Source organism: Pseudorasbora parva, chromosome 22, assembly GCF_024679245.1.
Source record: "Pseudorasbora parva isolate DD20220531a chromosome 22, ASM2467924v1, whole genome shotgun sequence".
Lineage (NCBI taxonomy): Eukaryota > Metazoa > Chordata > Actinopteri > Cypriniformes > Gobionidae > Pseudorasbora > Pseudorasbora parva.
In genome coordinates this window covers 33,472,161-33,493,939 of record NC_090193.1, presented here as the reverse complement: position 1 = coordinate 33,493,939, position 21,779 = coordinate 33,472,161, and the positions used below count along the sequence as shown (strand labels likewise).

Genomic DNA, 21,779 nt, shown 5'->3' with positions numbered 1-21,779 from the left:
TTATATTATATTATATTATATTATATTATATTATATTATATTATATTATATTATATTATATTTAAAAACATTTTCTTCTGGTTTTGGGGTGAAATGTGACCTGGACATGTTGTCTTGAGGAGGACTGCATTGGTCAAATGAGGACACATACAGACAATGCTTCTTTGAAAGAAAAATGTATACACTTATACAACAGTTCATAGCTCCTAATCTGCAGGGTGTTTTTTTCTATATTCAGAGCAATCCGCTAGTAAGATGGGAGAGTTCCTTGCAGGCGCGGTTTGTCGGAAAGAGGAGAACTGTTCCACAGAGACCATGATGGACGGTACGAACCCCATCACCCACAACTCTTTCACACACACTTTGTTAAATCTGAGTAGTATGGCTGGTCATGAGACTAGGAAAGGAGTGACTCAATGTCCTCGTGAATCCCTGGTAGGTTACTGGGGCGATGTTTGGGGTCGGAGGTTAATGACAGTCAGGCACTAAACGTTCAGCAGGTTCATGCTGCTTCGAGGTTAGAGGTCACACCAGTATAATTAGCGTGTCTTGTGCAATGTGCAAATTTAAGATGTAAATCCAGCCTAATATGATCACTAGAGCTGATCCACCTGAACCGCATGGCCTTTCTACCCCTGTGAACGTGTCTTACTTTGTTTAGCACATCAGTTAACACTGAATGACCTCAACTGGGCCACTCTGAAACACTATTGGTCACACTTAGGGTTACTTAGGTTTAGGTATTTGAACCAGCCATCTACGTAGTACATTTGGAGCATACACTATCATTCAAAAGTTTATGTTTTTGAAGGGTCTCTTATGTTCACCAAGACCCATTTATTTGATAAATATACCGTAACAATTTTCTATTTTAATATAATAATCTAATTTAGTTAAGCTGAATTAATAGCATCTTCAGTGTCACATTTCTTTTTCATTGTTTTGCTGCGTAGTATTGTTGTGAAAATTATTCTTTGATTAAGAGGAAGTCTAAAGAACAGCATTTATTTAAAATGGAAATCTTTAGATACAATCGTGGCTAATAGCACTCTTCAGAAAATATACTCTCCACTCTTTATGAACGAGCTGTTGTGTCATATGTGTTATGATCTGATATCTTTTGATCCTTTTTTAGGAAAGCATTTTACCACAAATGCTATTTTTGCCCTGACATTTTCATGTATCAACCGTCTAGACGTAGAAGATTCCACAGTAATACAGATCCCTTTGTTAGATTGGGTAGATTTTGCATGTATTTGTTTAGTGCTAATTGACGGGCTGTTTCCTGCAGCTGTGGGAGTGCAGCCGACGGCTGTCGTGATTGAGGATAAGGAGAGGACGTGCGACTCGCTGCTCATGTGCATCGTCACCGTGTTGAGCCACGGCCTGCGGAGCGGCGGCGGGGTCGGAGACGTTCTGCGGAAACCTTCTAAAGAGGTGCCACACATTGGGAGACTCAGTGTTAGTTTGGGGAGGGACTGTCCATTCATTCTGCCGATGGGAAATGGGGAAGTGTTCGGATGGTGTGGTGATAGTGGTGCAGAAATTACACACTTCACTTTTAACCTTCACCTTTCCTTTTACAAATGCTGTTATGATCACTGATCGGTTGGTGCATATGGAATAGCCAATCAGATACTTTTTTACTCTTTTAAGTAAATGATGTTTTGTTAAAAAATGCCTTGTCCTTACATAACAACATATTAGACTGAATATAGCTTATATAAGGGACATTTGAATATTTTGGTTTCGTACAATGGAAAGCCTTCCATCAAAAAGGTTGAGGTTGATCTTATCACCTTCACTGTTAAAGGGGCCATGACATGACTATATAGACTATTTTCTCATTTTTTTTGCTTTTATTTATATATATATATATATATATATATATATATATATATATATATATATATATATATATATATATATATATATATAATACAGTATATGTATAAATATATCTCGGTCCGAATATTATCCTATTAACCTTATTCAGCTTTCAGATTATCTTTATGAGTCTTTAGGATGTTAGGAATCTTGTCTAATTTCGATGTGTGATTCGTGAGTGAACACACTGGCCAACAAATTGACCCTTATGACTGGTTTTGTGGTCCTGGGTCACATGTCAAAGATCAATGCAAATTTGATTTCTCATGTCATGACCTTTTTAAAAAATAAAGGTTGTTTATTGGCATCAATAGTTCCATGAAGAACCTTTAAAGGGATAGTTCACCCAAAAATGAAAATTTGATGCTTATCTGCTTACCCCCAGGGCATCCAAGATGTAGGATAACTCCAACCGTTGCTCATATAATGTATGTTGTGTATTATACGAGCAACGGTTGGAGCTAAAAATCTTCATTTGTGTTCCACTGAAGAAACAAACATGCCTACATCTTGGATGCCCTGGGGGTAAGCAGATAAACATCCCATTTTCAATTTTGGGTGAACTAACCCTTTAACATCCATAGAACCTTTCCCTTGCACAAAAGGTATTTACATTTTAAAAGCGTTCTTTAGATATTCAAAATGTTCTTCACACCAAGATTATTTTTTTTAAAGACCTGTTTACTGAAAGGTTCTGCAAAAATGGTTCTGTTATGGCATTGGTACGCAAACCCCCTCTTTTTCAAAAGTGTCCTTCATCTATTTTTTCTGCAGGAGCCTCTGTTTGCAGCCCGTGTGATCTACGACTTACTCTTCTTCTTTATGGTCATCATTATCGTCCTCAACCTCATTTTCGGGGTCATCATTGACACTTTTGCTGACCTCAGAAGTGAAAAGCAGAAGAAAGAGGAGGTTCTGAAAACGACTTGCTTTATTTGTGGTGAGTGTCTGCGCGCCATGGACCCCAAACGGTCGCTTCTCTAAATCACAAAACAAACTGCAAACAAACGTGACCTTGATATTCATCAGCTGCCGACAAACACAGACATTTGCTGCAGTTTCACTCACCGCCTGCGGTTTTCACTCATGACCAGGCTTAAACAAACACACTTACAAAACTCTGTTACTGCTCCGGGGAGAAAAAAAAACTGAATCCACTGTTTCCTTAATGCTGGGTTATTTGGAAAGCTGAACAAGGTTATCTTTCCCTCACAACCAAAAACATGTTGATTTTGTTATCTAAAAACAAAATGTAACCTTAATAAAGCTCATTGATGGACACACTCCTGCTCTCCTTCTGGTCGATGTGTGTACACACTCATCCCGGAGAAGTGCCCATCAAGGAATTTTGCCTTTATGACACAAAACAGTGCCAAACTCGAGAAAAACCTTTGTATTTGGTATAAAAATTGTTATACATCCAACACTTTTTTTTGTTGTTGCCATGTTTAGCATGAGAATCCAACTCTTTACCAGTGTAAATAAGTCAGAATGACTTATCATCATGAAATAGCATTATCCCCTCCTCCAATATTTATGAGCCTTTGCCATTTTGGCCACTAACTCCACCCCCTTCAACTTTTCCCCTACCTCTTTTCTCTAAAATAAAGTAATGTCTATCTTCCCAACAATACTGAATGAAGGTTTAAGGACAGAAGTTTTACACAGTTATCTTCAGTGAATCACAGTTTCATTTCATGTACCATTGTCCTATTAATTTCATAGGCCCATAAAACTCTTTTGCTCCAGCATAAACATTAGGACGCCCCCTCTTCACCAGAAGTCTTAGTCATAACTCGCTGTGGAGGTGGTGAAGTGTCTTCCTGTTGCCACTTGCCGTGTTTGACCGTGTTAGTGTGAGATCAGCTGTAAATGATCATAATTCTCACATTGCTTATTATATAAGAATGCTGTTTTTGACTCATGTTTTGATATGAATATGGAAACTGCAGTTTGTTAGGATTCAATTCGTCTTCTGGATGATTTCACGATCCATGACTAACGTTTGAAACGCACAACAGAATGTAAACTTTACATGCAAGATGAGAAGCACAAACGTGCAGCTGGAGAGTAGCTGACGTGTTGCGTCAAGTGACAATTTACCAATGTGTTCGCTCACGAATCACGCATCGAAATGAGACGATTTTGTTTTGTTGTGACCGTCACAAGATTCCTAACCTACATTTGCTCATATCACGCACCATTCACACTTGTATACAGCTTCCCCGTGGTTCTACTTCCCCTTTCAGATACAGTACAGTTTTCTTTGAAACCGTAAGAGAAAGGAATATCTGTATTTATTTTTGTTATGTGTCCAAGTCTTAAGGCGAGACACTACAGGTGAACAGGGATTTTTTTAAATTACAAGATATCACTATAAAACTTTTCAAGTTTATTACTGGCATAAACATGATATGAAGAAAAAAATATATATATTACAAGTTTTGTATAAAATAATATTGTAATATGCAAATGAGGCCTTGTATACTTAAATATACGCTCATTTGGATTCTGGATATCTTATTTTGTGTTTTAGTAAATTATAGAATACTTACAATAGGCTTGAAAAATCAATTTTTGCCATATTTTTTGGAGTAAAAAGACCTATAACTCACGATAAGAATTATATATCAACAAATCCCTCTGTAAAAGCCTTCAGAATATAGCTAAATATAAGACTGGAAAAGTTGGTGCTTGTAGATGCTACTGAAGTGGAAATATCTAACTCTGAGTGTGAGAAAAAATTCATTTTGAGAAAACGGCCTTTAAAGTTTTGTATTGTATAATTCCATACATTTCCCCAAACCTAAAAACAATATATATATACAATGTATAACAGTGTATAACATTGAAAACACATGTGAATTAATAAATGAATAAATTATTAATAGCAAAAGCCTTATGCTGAAGAGAACTACCTTAACAAACACACATCATAACACAAATCACTGACATAATACACATCATTGACAAAATATAGTGAATTAACCACATTAATGTGTAATGTCGACATATTTTTAATTTTGACATGAAAGCTTACATGTTAAGGGAGCAAACTGGCCCAAAATCTCAAAATTGACCACTGCGTGAAAAAACGATGTTTTCACCTGCCGTGTCTCGCCTTAAATGATAGTTTTCCCTCTCACTGAATAAACTGATTGGAGATAAAATAAATAGATTCTTGTTTTTTTGACATTTGACCATCACCAATCTTGTCACTTCAAGATTACCCCTAATCTTGATCTTCTTAACTGACCTCAACCACCTCAAAAAAAAAAAAAAAAAAACATTTGAAATGAGTAATGCAAACTCATTTCATTGTGTTTGTGCTCCACAGGTTTGGAGAGGGACAAGTTTGACAACAAAACGGTGACGTTTGAGGAGCACATTAAGGTGGAGCACAACATGTGGCATTACCTCTTCTTCATCGTGCTTGTGAAAGTGAAAGACTCCACGGAGTTCACAGGGCCTGAGAGCTATGTGGCCGAAATGATCCGGGTAAGGGATCTGAAGTGCGGCAGAGCACTTTATTTGAATTGAATTGAAATGTTACATCCTAGATGGGGTATGGTTTTGTGTTGATATCTTTAGAATTTCAATCAGATATTTTAACAGACTTTGCTACTTTTTAGAAAGATAACAAGGAAATGTTTTCATGGACAACAGCCAAGTTTAGTTAAATTTAAAGGAAGTGTAGCATCTTAGGTGGATGTGGTATCTTAAAAGAATTTCATTTGAACATTTTTACCGCTCGTGCCAAGAAAATGACTTGTATGCATGAACCACATAAAGGAACCATTCATTCATTTAAAAGAAATATTTTAGGATAACAGCTTCTCGTTACTAGTTAATCTAAAGAAACTTGTTTTTTCAACTTTATCCCTCTTTTTCTTTAAAAAAGGCACAAATATTACAGATCACAATAGAAGTAAATCCATAAATGGTAAAATATGACGTTTTAACAGAAGTTATGCACGCATCCATTACATTTTTTTTTTTGTAAAGTAATGAATACTTTTATTTGGCAATGGTGCATTAAATATATCAGTGACAGTAAAGACCTTTATAATGTTACAAAATTTTATTTTTGTTTTAAATAAAAGCTTTTTAAAAAATGTTTTATTCATCATAGAATCCTGAAAATGTATCATTAAGCAGCACAACTGTTTTAAACATTGATAATAATAATTAGAATGTTTTCTGAATGATCATGTGACACTGAAGACTGGAATAATGATGCAGAAAATTCAGCTTTGATCACAGGAATAAATTATATATTAAAAATAATATACAATTACTGTTTCTACTGTTTTGAGCGAATAAATGCATAATTCTTTGCTACTAAGAAACTTTTTTTTTTTTAAATCCAGAAGTATTGAACAGTAGTGTTGGTGCTTTTATAAAATTATGTTTTACATTTTTGGTTTTAATACCAATACCTGGTTTTAATAAAAATCACTCAATTTTCTTCCATTTAAGCACCTAATCATAAATTAAAACTCTTGACAGCAGTCACCTTGCAAGAAACTCGCCATAAGGTCATTTATACCCTTGGGCTAAAGTCACATGATGACCAATGGCGTGCCGCAGTTATGGATCAGTGTATGTGTTTGTTTACCGCTGATGATTTTTTTTGTGAACTCTGGCAGATGATAACGCTGTGATAATGTTCAACACTGAGCGTCTGCTTGTACACACAGCGAGGGAACCAAAGAGTTACTATCAGACAGCTCACTGATATGTTTGTCTGTGGGTTTCTTTCCCCCTCCGCATAGCATGACTTCAGAGAAGCCGTTTTATATCAGATTTCCAAAGAATGATGTATTTATGAGGACTAAACCATGCTATGATAGTTGCACTAAGGCATGTATACCTCTTAAAAATACAGCTCATTTTACTTTTAGTCCACAACCTTGACCCCAGAGGTTTAGTTGTCTGTGGGGAATGTGGCCTGCTTTAAACTTTGCCTTTGGGAAAGTGTACTTAAGGAATTTTGCACCAGATTCCTCCTAGTAAATCCCTCAAATGACCCCAAACCTTCTACTTTGACTTGTATAATTACAACTTTGTGACCTTGGGTCTTTCAGGGACGCCAGAGCTTCTGTTTGCCTTCAGACTGGAGTCTTAAGATGTTCTGAAAATGGCTCGGAATGTGTTAATCCTTGAGAAAAGCTGTAAAAGCACACACACATACACACATATGACTCGCTTCAGTTGGATTACCAGAGGAGCAGGAGTTCCCCTCATGATTGCTAAATGTGTGTATGCCTTTGTATGAAAATGTTTCTTTGAAAAATGATCTTTTTCTTAAAGCACTACGGGCATTTCCTCGGAATAACACGTTTAATGACTATAGCGAATCACTCAATGAATACCAGTCTATTAAGTGGCTTTCAAAATGAGGGCACTTGTGTTATTCATTTAAACATCCTGTTTTATCTTTATAGCCTTTTTATAGGTCATCATATGCTTTGCTTAATGCAATGGCGTGGAACTTTAATAGCGTTTTATGTGACTTTTGAGTAATTTTAGCGACAGAGAAGTGCTCAGGAAAGCCCCTTCTACACAAGTGGTTGTTCTCTTGACGCAGATGGCGCAAGCGGTGGGTTTCTGACACAGTTTCTGATCTGGGTGGTGTCTTTTGGCCCGATTCCCTACCTCCGTGGCGCATTTTGAGGCTTTGCCCTCGTGGTCTCGCGAGGAATCACTTGACTTGGGATTAGGTGCCCTTTAAGGTCTCCTAAAAAATGTTGAACCTTTGACCCGATAACAAAGGATAGAGCAGTTTGTGATGCATCAGTAGACAATGCAAGGTCTCTCTCTGTGGCTTGTGAGAAGGTGAGAAAGAAAAGCCAAACATGCTGGGAAGAGCTTCAGGCTGAGGTTGATAAGGCCATATTTGACTAGAAAACACACATAAAGTCACTTTTTGAAACTTTATATAGTAAAGACAAGAACAGGAAATGATAGGGAGAATGAAATCTGGAAAGAAATGCGAGCCGAGCTCAAAGTTGCAGCTGCAGGAATGAGTTCTAAGACCTGGAAACAAGTTAGCATTTTTGAACTTCCGGTTTCATCATCCGAAGTCAGGGTTTTTTTCAGTGGGATTTTGGTTAAATGCCTAAAATAAAGTCTATGGTGAGCACAAGAACCCAACATATTTTTCACATTTTATTCTGTTTTATTCAAAAATACAAAAGTAATATCCCACTTTCTCCCATTTTTTTAAGTGTTGACGTGTCTAACAATGTGTAAGTGGCTAAATGGGACTAGAGAGGTTGCTACACTGTAAAAAAAAAATGTTGGTTTTTATTGGTTTTACTTAAAAAAGTAAGTAACCTGGTTGCCTTAAAAATGTTGAGTTTATTGAAATTAAAAATTTGAGTTGATACAATGAAGGAAATTTGTTTAATAAATAGAAACTCAAAATATGATTGTATCTGAACCACATCAAAAATTTGATAAATCATGAAAATAGCACTATTTGGCATGTTTCATCAGAAATAAAACACACACAAGTACCCAATATGCTTACAAAACCTTTTAATAATATTTTAATAAAGGTTGTTGAATCTCAAAAAATGTTCATTGTATTAACTCAAAATTTTAATTTCAATGAACTCAAAATTTTAAGGCAACCAGGTAACTTTCTTTCTAAATAATTTTTTAGTAGGCGTCATCACGCCAACCAGGAAAACTCATTTACTCACTAGTCCACTTGCTATTGTAAATCAAACTTTTTACAAAACAAAAAAACATTGCAAATTTGTCACACATTTGCAAGGTTGAGGTTAAAGGTTTAGTTTGTTTATAGCCAAACTTTAGCTCTTTATTTATCCGAAAACCAATGGAGAATTCCTTTCGCCATTAATCATTATCATAACTTTTGGGTTTGCCTGATACATAATACACCAGCACTTGCACTACTTAAAGGGTTAATTCACCCCAAAATGAAAATTAGCCCATGATTTACTCAAACTAAAATCATCCTAGCTGTATATGACTTTCATCTTTCAGACGAATACAATCGAAGTTATATTAAAAATGTCTTATATTAATAGAATGCCCATAGAAGTGCATCTGTCTGTAATAAAACTGTTGCACACAGCTCCGGGGGTTAATAAAGGCCTTCTGAAGTGAAGTGATGCGTTTGTGTAAGAAAAATATCCATATTTAAAACTTTATAAAGTAATATCTAGCTTCTTCTATTCAACTTACCGATAAGTGTAGCGCCCGCGTGAGCGATACACTTTTCCTCCCGTTTCACCGGAAGCTAGATAGTAGCCCTGGTGTTGTTTGGAACACTTTTATGATGGACAGATGCACTTTTTTGGACTTTTTAAAAATGACCCAACATTCACTTCCATTATAAAGCTTGGATTAGCTAGGACATGTTTAAAGGAATTGTATGTAAGATTGTGGCCAAAGCTGTTCAGCAATCACTATCCCCTCTCCCCCTCCCCCTGACTCGAGGTTGCCAGATCGGCTGCAGGATCAGCAGGAACGTTTGTAGCTGCAGCTGTGGTAACTAGAGCAGATCTGGCAACCCGGATGCAGAAACACTACTGACTTCATGATTGGTCGATAGGTGGAGGGCGGAGCTTCAGGCCAAAACACAACATGACAACATCAGTTGAGGGCTGCAACAACAACTTTTAAATGGCAATATCCTGGCCGGACTACTGTTGTCAGTGATATAAGTATTTGAAATGAACATGATTTCTTAATGTCTAGTGACATATCAGGGCCATTTTATGATTAATTGAAATACATTTCTTACATACAGTTCCTTTAATATAACTTCTGATTGTGTTCATCTGAAAGAAGAATGTCATGAACAACTAGGATGGCTTGAGGGGGAGTAAATCATGGGCTAATTTTCGTTTTTGGTTGAACTAACCCTTTAAAAGGAAATGCACCTAAATAGTTTTTTTTAATTGTAAGGAAAGACCTTTTCTGTTTGATCGTCTACTTTCATTCAGGTAATTGAGGTTAGATCAAGCAAGTCTGTAGGTAGAACCCCTAGATGAACCTGCTGTTTTCCCTTAAGCCTTTTTCCCCTGTGAATATTATTCACGTCTTTGTGATGACGTTAGTCGTAATTGTCAAGCTTTGAAGCGGTGCGTGAACGCTCGGGTCCCGTTTAGGACCCGAAGCTGTTGTTGCTGCTCAGACCACAGAGCATCCTGTCTAAGTGTGTGGGCTCTTGCGGTATTAGTAATGAAATTCACACTTCCCTCATTTCCATTGAAGCAGCAGATACAGTTGAAATTGATGTGGCTAGAGCACTCACACATTTACTGGCAATGCTGTCAAGTGTAAACAAAGCTTAGGAAATAGAGGTTTGAGAGGGGGCTGGTTCGGACGCACAAACGTGCACAAACACACCCAGATGAGCGTGAAACCAAAGCAGCGTGAAAAAAAAAAAAGATGCATACGTTTCATTTATATTTTTTCCACCATACCGGATAAAGCAGATAAGCTCTGTTGTGATTACTACATTAAAGGGATAGTTCATGCAAAAGAAAATTCTAATCTTCATACTACATACCAAACATGTTTTGTTTTTTTTCTTCTGTGCAACATAAACGTTTTTTTCTCTCTCCAAACAATCAACGTCAATGGTAACTAAAATGGTTTGGTTGCCAACGTTCTTCAAAATGTCTTCTTGTATGTCATACAATGACAAAATTGACATTTTTGGAAGAACCATCTCTTTAATGTTTTAAGGAATTTTTTATATATATAGAAATGGTTGTAGTTCTCGTTTCTGTAGAAGTGAGACCAGAGGAAGTGAGTATTTCAGCATAGGTCATGATGCAGACATGTCACTATATCCTCTTGCTTTTTCGTGCATAAGATATGCTGGTTTTTATTTCATTTTTATACATTGGCATCATTAAAAAATAGCTTAAATATTTGCTAAACTTCTGCTTAAAATTCATACCGGTTGTATAAATTATGGATTTCCTTTAAACAATAAAAAAGTTGATTTTTTTGTTTTTGTTTTGTTCAACATCCACAAAAAAGGTCCCTTTTTTTCTTAGATAGGCTATTCAAAAAAGCTTGAAAATTTGCTAAAAATTTGCTTAAAGTTTTGTGTATATTAATAATCACATTTAATTGTAAAGCATATTTTTTAAGGATTTTAAGAAAAAAACATCAAAAATCTGCTTGTGGGTATTAGGTGAACTTTTGTCACTTGATGCATTTGTATGCCAACAAGTCGCCAACTTTCTACAGAGTCATGTTCTCTAGAGCAATGGTTTTCGCATCAGTCCTGGAGGCATCCCAACCCTGCACATTTTGTATGTCTCCTGTATCAGACACACCCAATTTAGTTCTTGCAGTCTCTACTGTTGAGCTGATGAGTTGAATAAATGAGGTAGACACAAAAAATGTGCAGGGCTGGGGTGCCACCAGGACATGTTTTGAAAAACACTGCTCTTGAGTGATGAATCACGCTTCTGCGTCTGGCAATTCAATGGACTTGCCTGACTACATTGTGCCAAGTGTAAAGTTTGGTGGAGGGGGGATATTGGTATGGGGTTGTTTTTCAGGGGTTGGGCTTGGCCCCTTAGTTCCACTGAAAGGAACTCTTAATATATCCGTATCACATTTTGGACATTTTCATGCTCCTAACTTTGTGGGAACAGTTAGAGAATGGCCTCTTCCTTTTCCAACATGACTGCGCACTAGTGCACAAAGCAAGGTCCATAAAGACAAAGATGAGTGAGTTTGGTGTGGAGGTACTTGAAAGGCCTGGTTAATAAGTTATCGTGTCTCTGGACCGGAGCAGACCGTGTGTGCTGCGGCGGTTTGTGCGACATTAACGTGAAACCAGATTTGATATGCTCCAGTGGAAATCATATTTACACTGTCTGACTTGTTCCCTATCCCCTATATAGTGCACTATGTGCCATTCACTATGTAGAAAATAATAAATGAGTGACCAGTTTCAGTCACAGCTTCAATGTCTATTTATAATGTAGGGAGCGGGAGGCGTTAAGGGGGCTTTAGATTCTAGAGAGCATTTTATTGGACAGAAAAACTGATGAGGAGCTGATGTGCAGAGTGATGTCATTAAATTCACTGATCCATGTTGGCAAAAGTGAGAGAGACTCTAAATGTAAATCTGGTAATTGTTTTGAGGCATGCTACCTTACAGATAAGGCCAACACTTTTTTTATACTATAGAGTTGTCCTTTTTTTAAAAATGAGACGATACCAGTATTTCCCTCTAGCATTTTTAGCGCTGTTGAACGGTTCCTTAAACAACCCTGACTGGTCATTTTGTTCATGTGCTCAACATATATTGCTGAATACATAAATGTAAATCTGAATTTAGAGTTGCGACTTAATTATATATTCAGATATACATTTATATATTCAGAGATATAACTATACATATTCAGAATTTATAAATGAATATTCTGACTTGACTATATATTCCGATTTCCATTTATAAATTCAGAGATATAACTATACATATTCAAAATTTAAAAATGAATATTCTGACTTGACTATATATTCTGACTTCCATTTATATATTCTGACTTACAACTATAAATATTCAGGATTTACATTTATATATATTCAGATTTGTAACGATATATTTGGATTTTCATTAATATATTCAGAGTTATAACTATATATTCAGTTTTGTAGGGCATCCGTCTATGCCATACACTAGTCTTGGGCTGGCAGGAACTGTGGTAGTCTGAAGAGTGGCTGACGTTGGTCTATTCATTTGACAGATTTCAAGAATAATATGCGCCGCAGTGTTTGCTGCTGATTAGAGATAACGGTGTGTGCCTCTGTGATGACGATGACGAAACCGGCTGACAGCTGGTCTCCATGCACAGACGACAGTGTTTGTAGGCGGAGGTAAACACAAACCTCAACATCTGTGGCAGCAGGAAGTGAGTGCACACGCACTCCTCTCTTGTTCTCAGAATGAGTGAGAGCATTACCTGTGATTTTCCCCTGCGCCTGAGTGGAACCGTCTGTCTGAAGTGTGTGCGCACGGCCCGTCTGAGATTTCAGAGGCAAAGGGGGACTTCTCCGCTCTCTGCACCTGCAGCCTGAACGACCTCTCTCTCTCTTTCTGTCACACACACACATGCATACAAGTTAGGTTAAACACATTAGGTTAAAGTTTATATAAATGTGTAAGGGAAAGTGTTTATTTTGAGATATGACAGGTCACCATTTCCTCAGCTTCTGCCTCCAAAAAAAAAAAAAAAAAAAAAAAAAAAAAAAAAATATATATATATATATATATATATATATATATATATATATATATATATATATATATATATATATATATATATATATATATCACATTTTATATATCAGTGTTTTAAAATTTTGTCTCACAGTTATCTTTACTCTGAAGCAGAAACAAGCTTTTGTGTATAAAACTTCTTTCTCCTAATGTGGATAGACTAATATAAGTGGGCTGTTTTGAGTGACCCTACTTGTAATTTTGTGGCTAAACCAATGATGTTACTTTGAGACGGGGTTTAATCGACCAGTGGCAAACAGAGGTAGTTATCGGGGAAACTGCTTGAAATTATGGATGTAGAAATTAAGGTTGAATGCTAGAATTTTTTTTGTCATCCAGTGAGAAAATAAGCCTTATTTATTTTTTTATTTTTTTGTGACAATTTTCCTTCATATTTGTCTGAAAATCTTATAAAATTATTTATTTAAATAATTCATAAAATATACAACTGAGGCGTTTATTGGTTGACTTTCCAAACTATACAAAACTGCCTCTCTTTTCCTTTCAAAAACATTGCTTTGGATTATTTGAGTGGTCTGAATTTTCATTTTATGGGCTAAACATGCTTTTACTTTGAGGTGGGTCTATTAATGTCAGACATAGGAGAAACTTGCTTTAAAGCAGTCATTATTATTTTTGCCGTTGCCATTGCTGTATGCAGAAATTAAGGTTTCATGCTAGGAATAATTATTTTTCTTCAACCAGCAAGAAAATCTGGTAGGAAAAAGCTGGTAGAACTCTTTTTTGATGTTTGCAGATATTTTTTAAAGAAAATCTTATATATCCCCCAAAAGTTTGCTTAAACTGCTATGTCTTCATAATCACTTTTTAATGTCGTTTTCAGAAAGAAAAAAGGGTTATTTGACCCTTATTCTTTTTGACATTTTTTTCCATATTTGTCTGAAGTCTTATTAAATAATTAAAAATTAATAAAATATATAACTCAGCCATTATTGGTTGACATGCTGATAGATTTTATGTTGGTCTCAGCGTGGATGAGAAGTGGTCAGAGGGTCTCTTGTCCCTCTCTCTGAGGAAGATGTAAACCATTCAAACATAGAATACATCTTCCTCAGAGAGAGGGATAAGAGGCCCTCTGACCACTTCTCATCCATGCTGAGATCAACATAAAATCTATCACTTGCCAAGCTGCTTTAGAAAAAAAAACGCTTAGTTTATTCGAGTGATCAGAAATGTCATTTTACGGGTTAACTAACCAGTGCTGTTACTTTAAGGGCGAAGCACGAGATGCACGTTTTGCTTTTGCAGTTCACTTAAATGGCCCTACGGTGTGTTAAAAAAATTCATGCAGTCTTTCTAGGAATATGAGAACATAACTTTATGCATAGTTGTTATAAATAGAAAGAATGCTTTTTAAAATAGTTTTAGGTGTTGTGTAGCATGTCACGGCAGTTATGTAATGTTAATTGCTGGAGGTACTTAATGACTTTTATAGAATATGGTGACTGCATTCACGAACCCCTCTAGCCTGGACCTGTCTGCAGGCAGAGATCATTTTAAAAACACTGATATGTTTGTGTATTTGTGTGCAAGCAGTCCAGCTTCGGGGAAAAAAGGAAGTGCATGACCAGAGAATGAAGTGTCCTTTGGCCGTACTCCCTCTCCCCTCCTGCGTTCCGTAATGCGACTCTCACTTTTTCCCTGCTTCTGTTAGAATCCCTCTCGTCCTTATTAGGAGCTGCATCTGACCTTTCCCACCAGCCGGAAGTCAGACATTTCGCAATCGGCTCAGGTCGGGTCTCGCACTCCCGCTGCTGTCTACGATGCCTTGTTGTACTATAAACCATTTTGAGATATTGCGACAAAAAAGGACATGGATTTTTCATTAAGAACTGTTTGTACTAGTCACAGCCCATTAAAAATCACTGAAAGAGTCAAGTATACACATACATTTTCTTGCCTGTGCAAAACTCACGGCCATGCTACAGTATGTTGTTCTGGGTGGTTGCCAGGGTGTTGATGCAACTGTTGAAGGAGTGTTTGCGTTGTGTTTATGCGGCGCAGTATAACATGTCTTAATACTTCTTCTTTTTTTAAACGTGTATTTGACCTTTATTCCACACCACTGTCCCCACTGTCCTTTGTTTACTTCCTGCTTGAAGCCCATCCCTCTGAAAAACACAATGGTCTTAGATTGGTTAGATGGCCAAATGTAGTTTCATGTATTTTTATTGGCTGAAGTGCCAAGCACAGGTTGTCCCGAAACACCACGGCCCTTACCATTACGGGCAGAAATCACATCTGGGGAAGTGTTTATGCTAACAGCAAGGGTTTATGATGTCACCAACCCGGGAAGAAGCTCGTTGTAGTCCAAACCGGCCGTTTTTGTAGGCAATAATCTGCCATAACTTTAAAAGACAATATCTCCGTTTGCATTGAACTTTCATCGCTGTAAATTTGCAGATACTCTTTATGCTCAAGCAGCAACATTACACATTAAGTAAAGTTAAAAAAGTGAAATCGCATGCAACCACCCCTTTAAGATATTGTAAACTGTTTTTAATGTGGTACTATGCAGTCGTCAGGGTGGTATCTCAGGAGTTGCTATGCATTTGCTAAGATGCTAATGTATTGTTTTGCAAATATGTGTTTTCTATGGTATTCTAAGGCCTTATCCACACTAATGTTTTTATGAGCAACTTTTGAAAAAATGCCTTGAAAAAGACAGTTTTCCGGATTAATGTAGAAAGTAGCCCTAAATGCAGTTATGTAGTTCTTTGGCTTAGAAGGCATCACTAATACAATTATAAGATAAGATAATTTGATTTGATTTGTTTGGGCCTCTTAAAAATGTATTTTAGTCTGTGGCATGCAGCAGGAAAGCTGTGGTACCAAATTTCCTTACTGTATTCTTTTCATGCCATCTATGAGGTTGTTTTGGCTGTTTGAATTAGTGTGCGTAATGTCAGATATCTCATCTAGGAGGATGGTAGATTCCCCCTTGTTAAATAATTGTTGGTCACTTAGGGAAAAACATTGCTTAATGTTTTGAAGCTTTTATCTGAGGGTGAAGCTGTCCTCATGCTCATGTGACTTTGATACTGCCTTTCCTTTGCTGTAATCATATTACACATAGGGAATTTTGTCAGATGTAAACACACAGTCTCTTATGATAGTGAACACGGAGGAAATGTGATGTGGAGGAGGACATGATTTCAAGCACCCCATTTGTCAGGGTCTGACTTCAAGAATGGGTTGTACCATGTGGATGGGGAGAATCTAGGGGAGTGAGTTAATAGGTCATTCATATGCAGTGACCCAATAATCCAGACTTTACTAGCATTCAATAACAAAAATATCAAACAAGCCAATTGTGGATGTAATGTATGAAGTGAAGTGTCCCCATATATATATAAAGCCTAACAAACGGTCTTAATACTTTACATTTGTACATTTTTAAAGTGCACTACTGTTCAAAAGTTTGGGATTGGTAAGATTTTTTTTTATTTTTATAAAGTATCTTATGCTCACCAAGGCTGCATATATTTGATCCAAAATACAGTAAAAACTGTAATTATGTTAAAATATTATTACAATTTAGAATGACTGTTTTCTGTTTTAATATATTTTAAAATGTAATTTATTCCTTTGATAGAAAAGCTGTATTTTCAGCATCATTACTCCAGTCTTCAGTGTCACATGATCTTTCAGAAATCATTTTTCATTACTTTTAAGTGTCTTTAATGTATAGAAAGTACAAAAGAACAGCATGTGTTTAAAATAGAAAAAAACAAACACTATAATTCCCTTTACTGTCACAGTTTTGAACTATTTAATACATCCTCCTTACTGAATAAAAATCCCACAGGAATATACCTGTGTTGTATATAAACGTCTAATGTTCCGACAGGAACACAACTTGGACTGGTTTCCACGGATGCGGGCCATGTCGCTGGTTAGCAGCGATGCCGAGGGCGAGCAGAACGAGATCAGGAATCTTCAGGAGAAGCTTGAATCCACCATGAAGCTCGTCTCGAACCTGTCAGGCCAGCTCACTGAACTGAAAGAACAGGTGAGTGAAGATGCATTTGGACGGATGTCAGAACATTATGTCCAAAGTGGCATGCTGACGTGTTAAGCCAGTTCTTCACGCTCCAGTGAAGATGGGGTATAGCCTGACCCGTTAAGCAGTTTAAATGGACTTCACAGTCTAGAACTTATAGTTGGGGGAGGGTGAAACTACACCTTCAAGGTCAGTCAGTACGACTCCATAACCTCTACAACAGGGGTCTCAAACTTGCGGCCCGCGGGCCACTTGCGGCCCCCAGGATGATATTTTGTGGCCTCCTACTTGACATCAAAGTTTAGTGTTAGTGCGTTGTTCTGAAATGCATCTTTTTGCGGAGTCGTTGCGTGTGCCGCGCATGCCACGCTTTCTGCCTCACTCTTTGTGTGTGTGTGTGTGTGTGTGTGAGAGAGAGAGTTAGCTCAGCCCTCTCTCATGCAGTATAGTTGACACCGCGTGATTGACAGGAACAGAGGCTAATCAGACAGACGAAATGAATGTGGTCTAACAGCGCTCAGATGACCAATCCAATCAAAGTAGGCGGTAGTAGATCACAAAACTAAATGCACACACACACACACACACACACACACACACACAGACGAGCGCGTCAATCTATCGATTAATGCTGTTGCGGAGAGTGACTATTCTTTCTGGTGAATTCACAAAACTAAATGCACACACAAATTCACACAAAATGCAACGTGTGTCCATGCTCTTAATATACAATCATTGATGAACATTTTAATGAAGAAGAAACCTAGAGAGCGGATTAGAACTCTGAACATTTAAGGCGATTTACTAAAAGTCTCCTAATAGACTGAAGACTGAGGAACTCAAATATAAGCAGCGGATGTAGGCTACGTATTTATTACCTCATGCGAAGAATCACGGGACTAATATATTTGACGCAAATATTGTTTGCAAATAGTCCCAAATAGATTATTTCCCAACTAGAATTAGACCTAGAATTTTGTTCACTGTTCTGTTTGGCCATTGTTATTTACCTTGCTTTGAATTAGTCTATTATTTTAAATAAAAATAAAAACATTTATTATTTCAGTATTACATAATGATTTAATTTATATAGGCTATATATTTTTTTAAAAGCCTATATGAACCATTCATGTTCATACAGTTCATGTTCAGAAGAAACATTCATGTTGAAGCACTGTTAATAATAAAGATTAAGAAAATACTGGATCATTTGTGCCCCCCCCCCATCCCTCCCCCCGCCCCCTGCAGTCCATCCTGACCCAGAGTCTACCTCCACCGGCCCCCGTGTGAATTGAGTTTGAGACCCCTGCTCTACAAGCTTCAATTAGTCCAAAGGGCAATGAGTCATTTCTGTCAGTCGTTCTTGTTCTGCCTTCAGCTCGTGGTATTTAAAATGATCTTTCACCTGCGTCACGAGGCCAAGTGTTGTTTCACTTTTATTCAGACGCATTGTCGTCCAGATGAAGTTCTGCGAACTCGAGCTTGTTTGTTTCCACAGATAAACAGTCTAACACACAGTAGATGAATATGATAAAGTGGGTCATTGAGTTAGACGCTCATATTTTGATGGAAATATGCATCGTGGGATTTGCTGTCAAGCCGTCGATTTCTTGTAAATAGTGTGGAATTAACACCAACTTGAGGTGTGTAGCCACACAAAATGGGAAGTGTCTAGAGGGAAGTTGATCTGTTTTTGTATTTTTGTGCTCTAGACAGGGGGAAAAGTTCATTGTTTGGCTAAAAGAAGGCGAAGCAAGTAAAAACCAACAAACTTTCTCTATTTAACCTGCGTCAATGCGGCGGTTACACGCGGCGGTACGCGCAGTTTTACTTTTTCTTTCTTTACAAGTTTAAACTCAGAAGAGAGAATAACAATTATTCACACAACCGTCCAGAAAATATTTGAAAACGAATTTGATTTGTTGAAATGTGTCAGTCCATCGTCTTGTTAAAATATTATAACAGGTTTGTCTTTCTCCACTTTTTCTGCTGCCATACACACTGTCCAATGCAAAATCAAAAATTCAAGTATTCGTAACTACAATAAATACAATTCATATACAAAAAACGCCATTGATATTTTGAAAGCTTTAATCGAAGGTATAATTTCAAGACCTTTTGATCTGCAGTTTTTTGTTTAAAAGCTCAAAATAATTTAAATATAAATAAAATATTTTGCATACCTATTATTTACATTTTACAATTTTTACATAAACACATTGGCCCTCATTTATCAAAAGTGCGTGCACCAAATTTCCAGCGTACACCCAAACCCACGGTGACTTTGAGATTTATCAATATGGACGTTGGCTTACGGGAGGCTCTAATCCTACGCCAGCTCAGGAGGTGGTGTACGCACGTTTGAGATTCCTAACGTAAAACAATTCCTAACACCACAAAACGCACTGACAGAGATATGCTATATTATGACCCACTGTAAAACAACAACAACAACATAGGAATTATAAACTTCAGTGGTTATTTTTGTGCAACATGGACTTCAATGTTTAATTTGTGTGACTTTACCAAAGCGTTTGATTTGTAGGCATATGCGTTCCTCCAGTCGCGAGCCTGTGTGCTTTACCTGACGGTTCAGGGTTAGGCCTGGCCGCTGCACACGGACTGGGACTGAAAATCAGACTGACAAAATAATAAAAATGACATTCTTCTTCTTTTAAATAATAATAATAAAATAAATAATAACGACATTCTTCTTCTAAATAACAATAAGCGTCATTAATAATAAAAATCATAATAATAAGAAGAAGAAGAATCTTAAATTGTCATGCAATTATTAATGTGAATTAATGGTATTCCACATCACATCATCATCACTATTGTACACCCCAATACATGTGCCATGATATGAAATTAAATGCTAATTGTTTCAAAACACGTGCTGTATAATAATGCATGATAGGTAATTTCTCATCCAAACATTTAAACTGCTGGAGTGCTCTTCTCAACCCCCACACTATTAACAGTACTCGTAATTTGGTTCCATATTTGGTTTTTGTGGGTGCCTTTAATCCCACTCTTTAAACTCCCAAATAAAACAATTTGTTTTGTTTTTCTTCCACTTCCCTGGGGATGGTCTCGATGGACGCGTCTCAATCATCTCACTAGTTCAGTAGTCCGAGCACTGATCAGGGAGTCAGCCCATTGATTTATGTCCTAATCAGTGCCGACTAGTGGACTAGTGAGATGATTGAGACGCGCCCGATCTTCACGTCGGAGAAGTTTCGCTTCTTTGCCGTCTTCCGTGTGTCCATGGCGTAAAATGAGGGCGTGTGCGAGGCGGAGACTTGAATATATAGGGGCGTAAACTCACCATTGGCAGCTCAATCCGAGGGGCGAGATAAACGGTTGTCTATCAAACTCCCTCTGCACGCAATTGGATAGCGTTACAACCAACCAGAGCAACGAAGGTGAAGCAGAGCTTGTTGAAAGATTAAACATTCGCCGTATCCGGTCGGCTAAACTCAGAACACATCTTCCCTTTTTAAGAATGACTTCAGTGCCGTTCTTTGTTCTTTTCTCAGAGAAAAGCTTAACTCCAAGTCTTCCAGAGTCACGGTCAAAGCTGTTTCGAAAGACCGCCGTTCGCCAGTTTCGCCGTCGTCATTATGGCCCCGCCCACCGACTCTATACACGATGTGATTGGCCCGGCAAGAGTTAGGCGAATACAGCTCAGAAGGGTATTGAGAGTTGCTAGACGACACTCGCAGGCAGATTAGATTTGCTGCCGCTAGGGTGCGTCTAGATTTCTAGGCTAGGGTTTACCAGGACCACACACACACACACACACACACATAAACATATATATATATATATATATATATATATATATATATATATATATATATATATATATATATATATATATATATATATATATATATATATATATATATGTATATATATATATATATATATATGTGTGATCTGCCTGGGATCCCTTTGATGAACTGATTCAATAATGTTTCACGTTTATTTGACAAAAGGAAGGATCTCATGAGCTGTTTCCGCTCTAAAGCATTTGATCTCATCTCATTATTATGGATATTAATTGTTGAACGTATTATTGTTTTACTTGGATTACAGATAGTGATGATAAACTGTAGTTGAGAGCTCCTTATATGGATTCGCAGGAGAAGGAGGAGTGCCAGTTATCTTTAAATTGCTGCATGTTTGTTTAATTGTGAGGTACTTCCTGTGGACACCGACTTTAATATACATGCGCGAGTATACATTGGCTCATTTTTGCAGCTGTTGAGTCAGAGTAGGGGATTTCAGTACAGACAGTCTGAATTTCAATGGAACTGTGTACGTAAGAATGAGTGTGAGTTAGTTGTGTTTTGTAGCTGAGTTACACAATGCTGCATGACATTGCTCCAGTTGCTCCATTTTATATTCCCAGAAGCTTTTCTTTAAGACAGCACACACCTAACACACACAGACATGCTTGTGTTATGAGGTCATAACCAAGGCAACGTGAATGGATACACTGAATGCATCACTGCATGACATGCCTGATCTGTGGGAGAGACAAAACAGAGACGAGGATGATTCAAAATG

At 37.2% G+C, this 21,779-nt stretch overlaps 1 protein-coding gene across 20 annotated transcripts in view; it reads left to right on the top strand.

Annotated features, from left to right (window-relative positions):
• The window catches only part of itpr1b (inositol 1,4,5-trisphosphate receptor, type 1b), a 183,666-nt gene that overhangs the window by 156,292 nt on the left and 5,595 nt on the right, over positions 1–21,779 (top strand). For all 20 annotated transcript variants that reach the window (XM_067431963.1, XM_067431981.1, XM_067431977.1 and 17 more), the window contains 5 exons: positions 239–325; positions 1,292–1,437; positions 2,662–2,827; positions 5,225–5,385; positions 17,049–17,210. In XM_067431963.1, the coding sequence (XP_067288064.1) occupies positions 239–325; positions 1,292–1,437; positions 2,662–2,827; positions 5,225–5,385; positions 17,049–17,210 (722 nt within the window). The remainder of the gene's footprint in view (positions 1–238; positions 326–1,291; positions 1,438–2,661; positions 2,828–5,224; positions 5,386–17,048; positions 17,211–21,779) is intronic.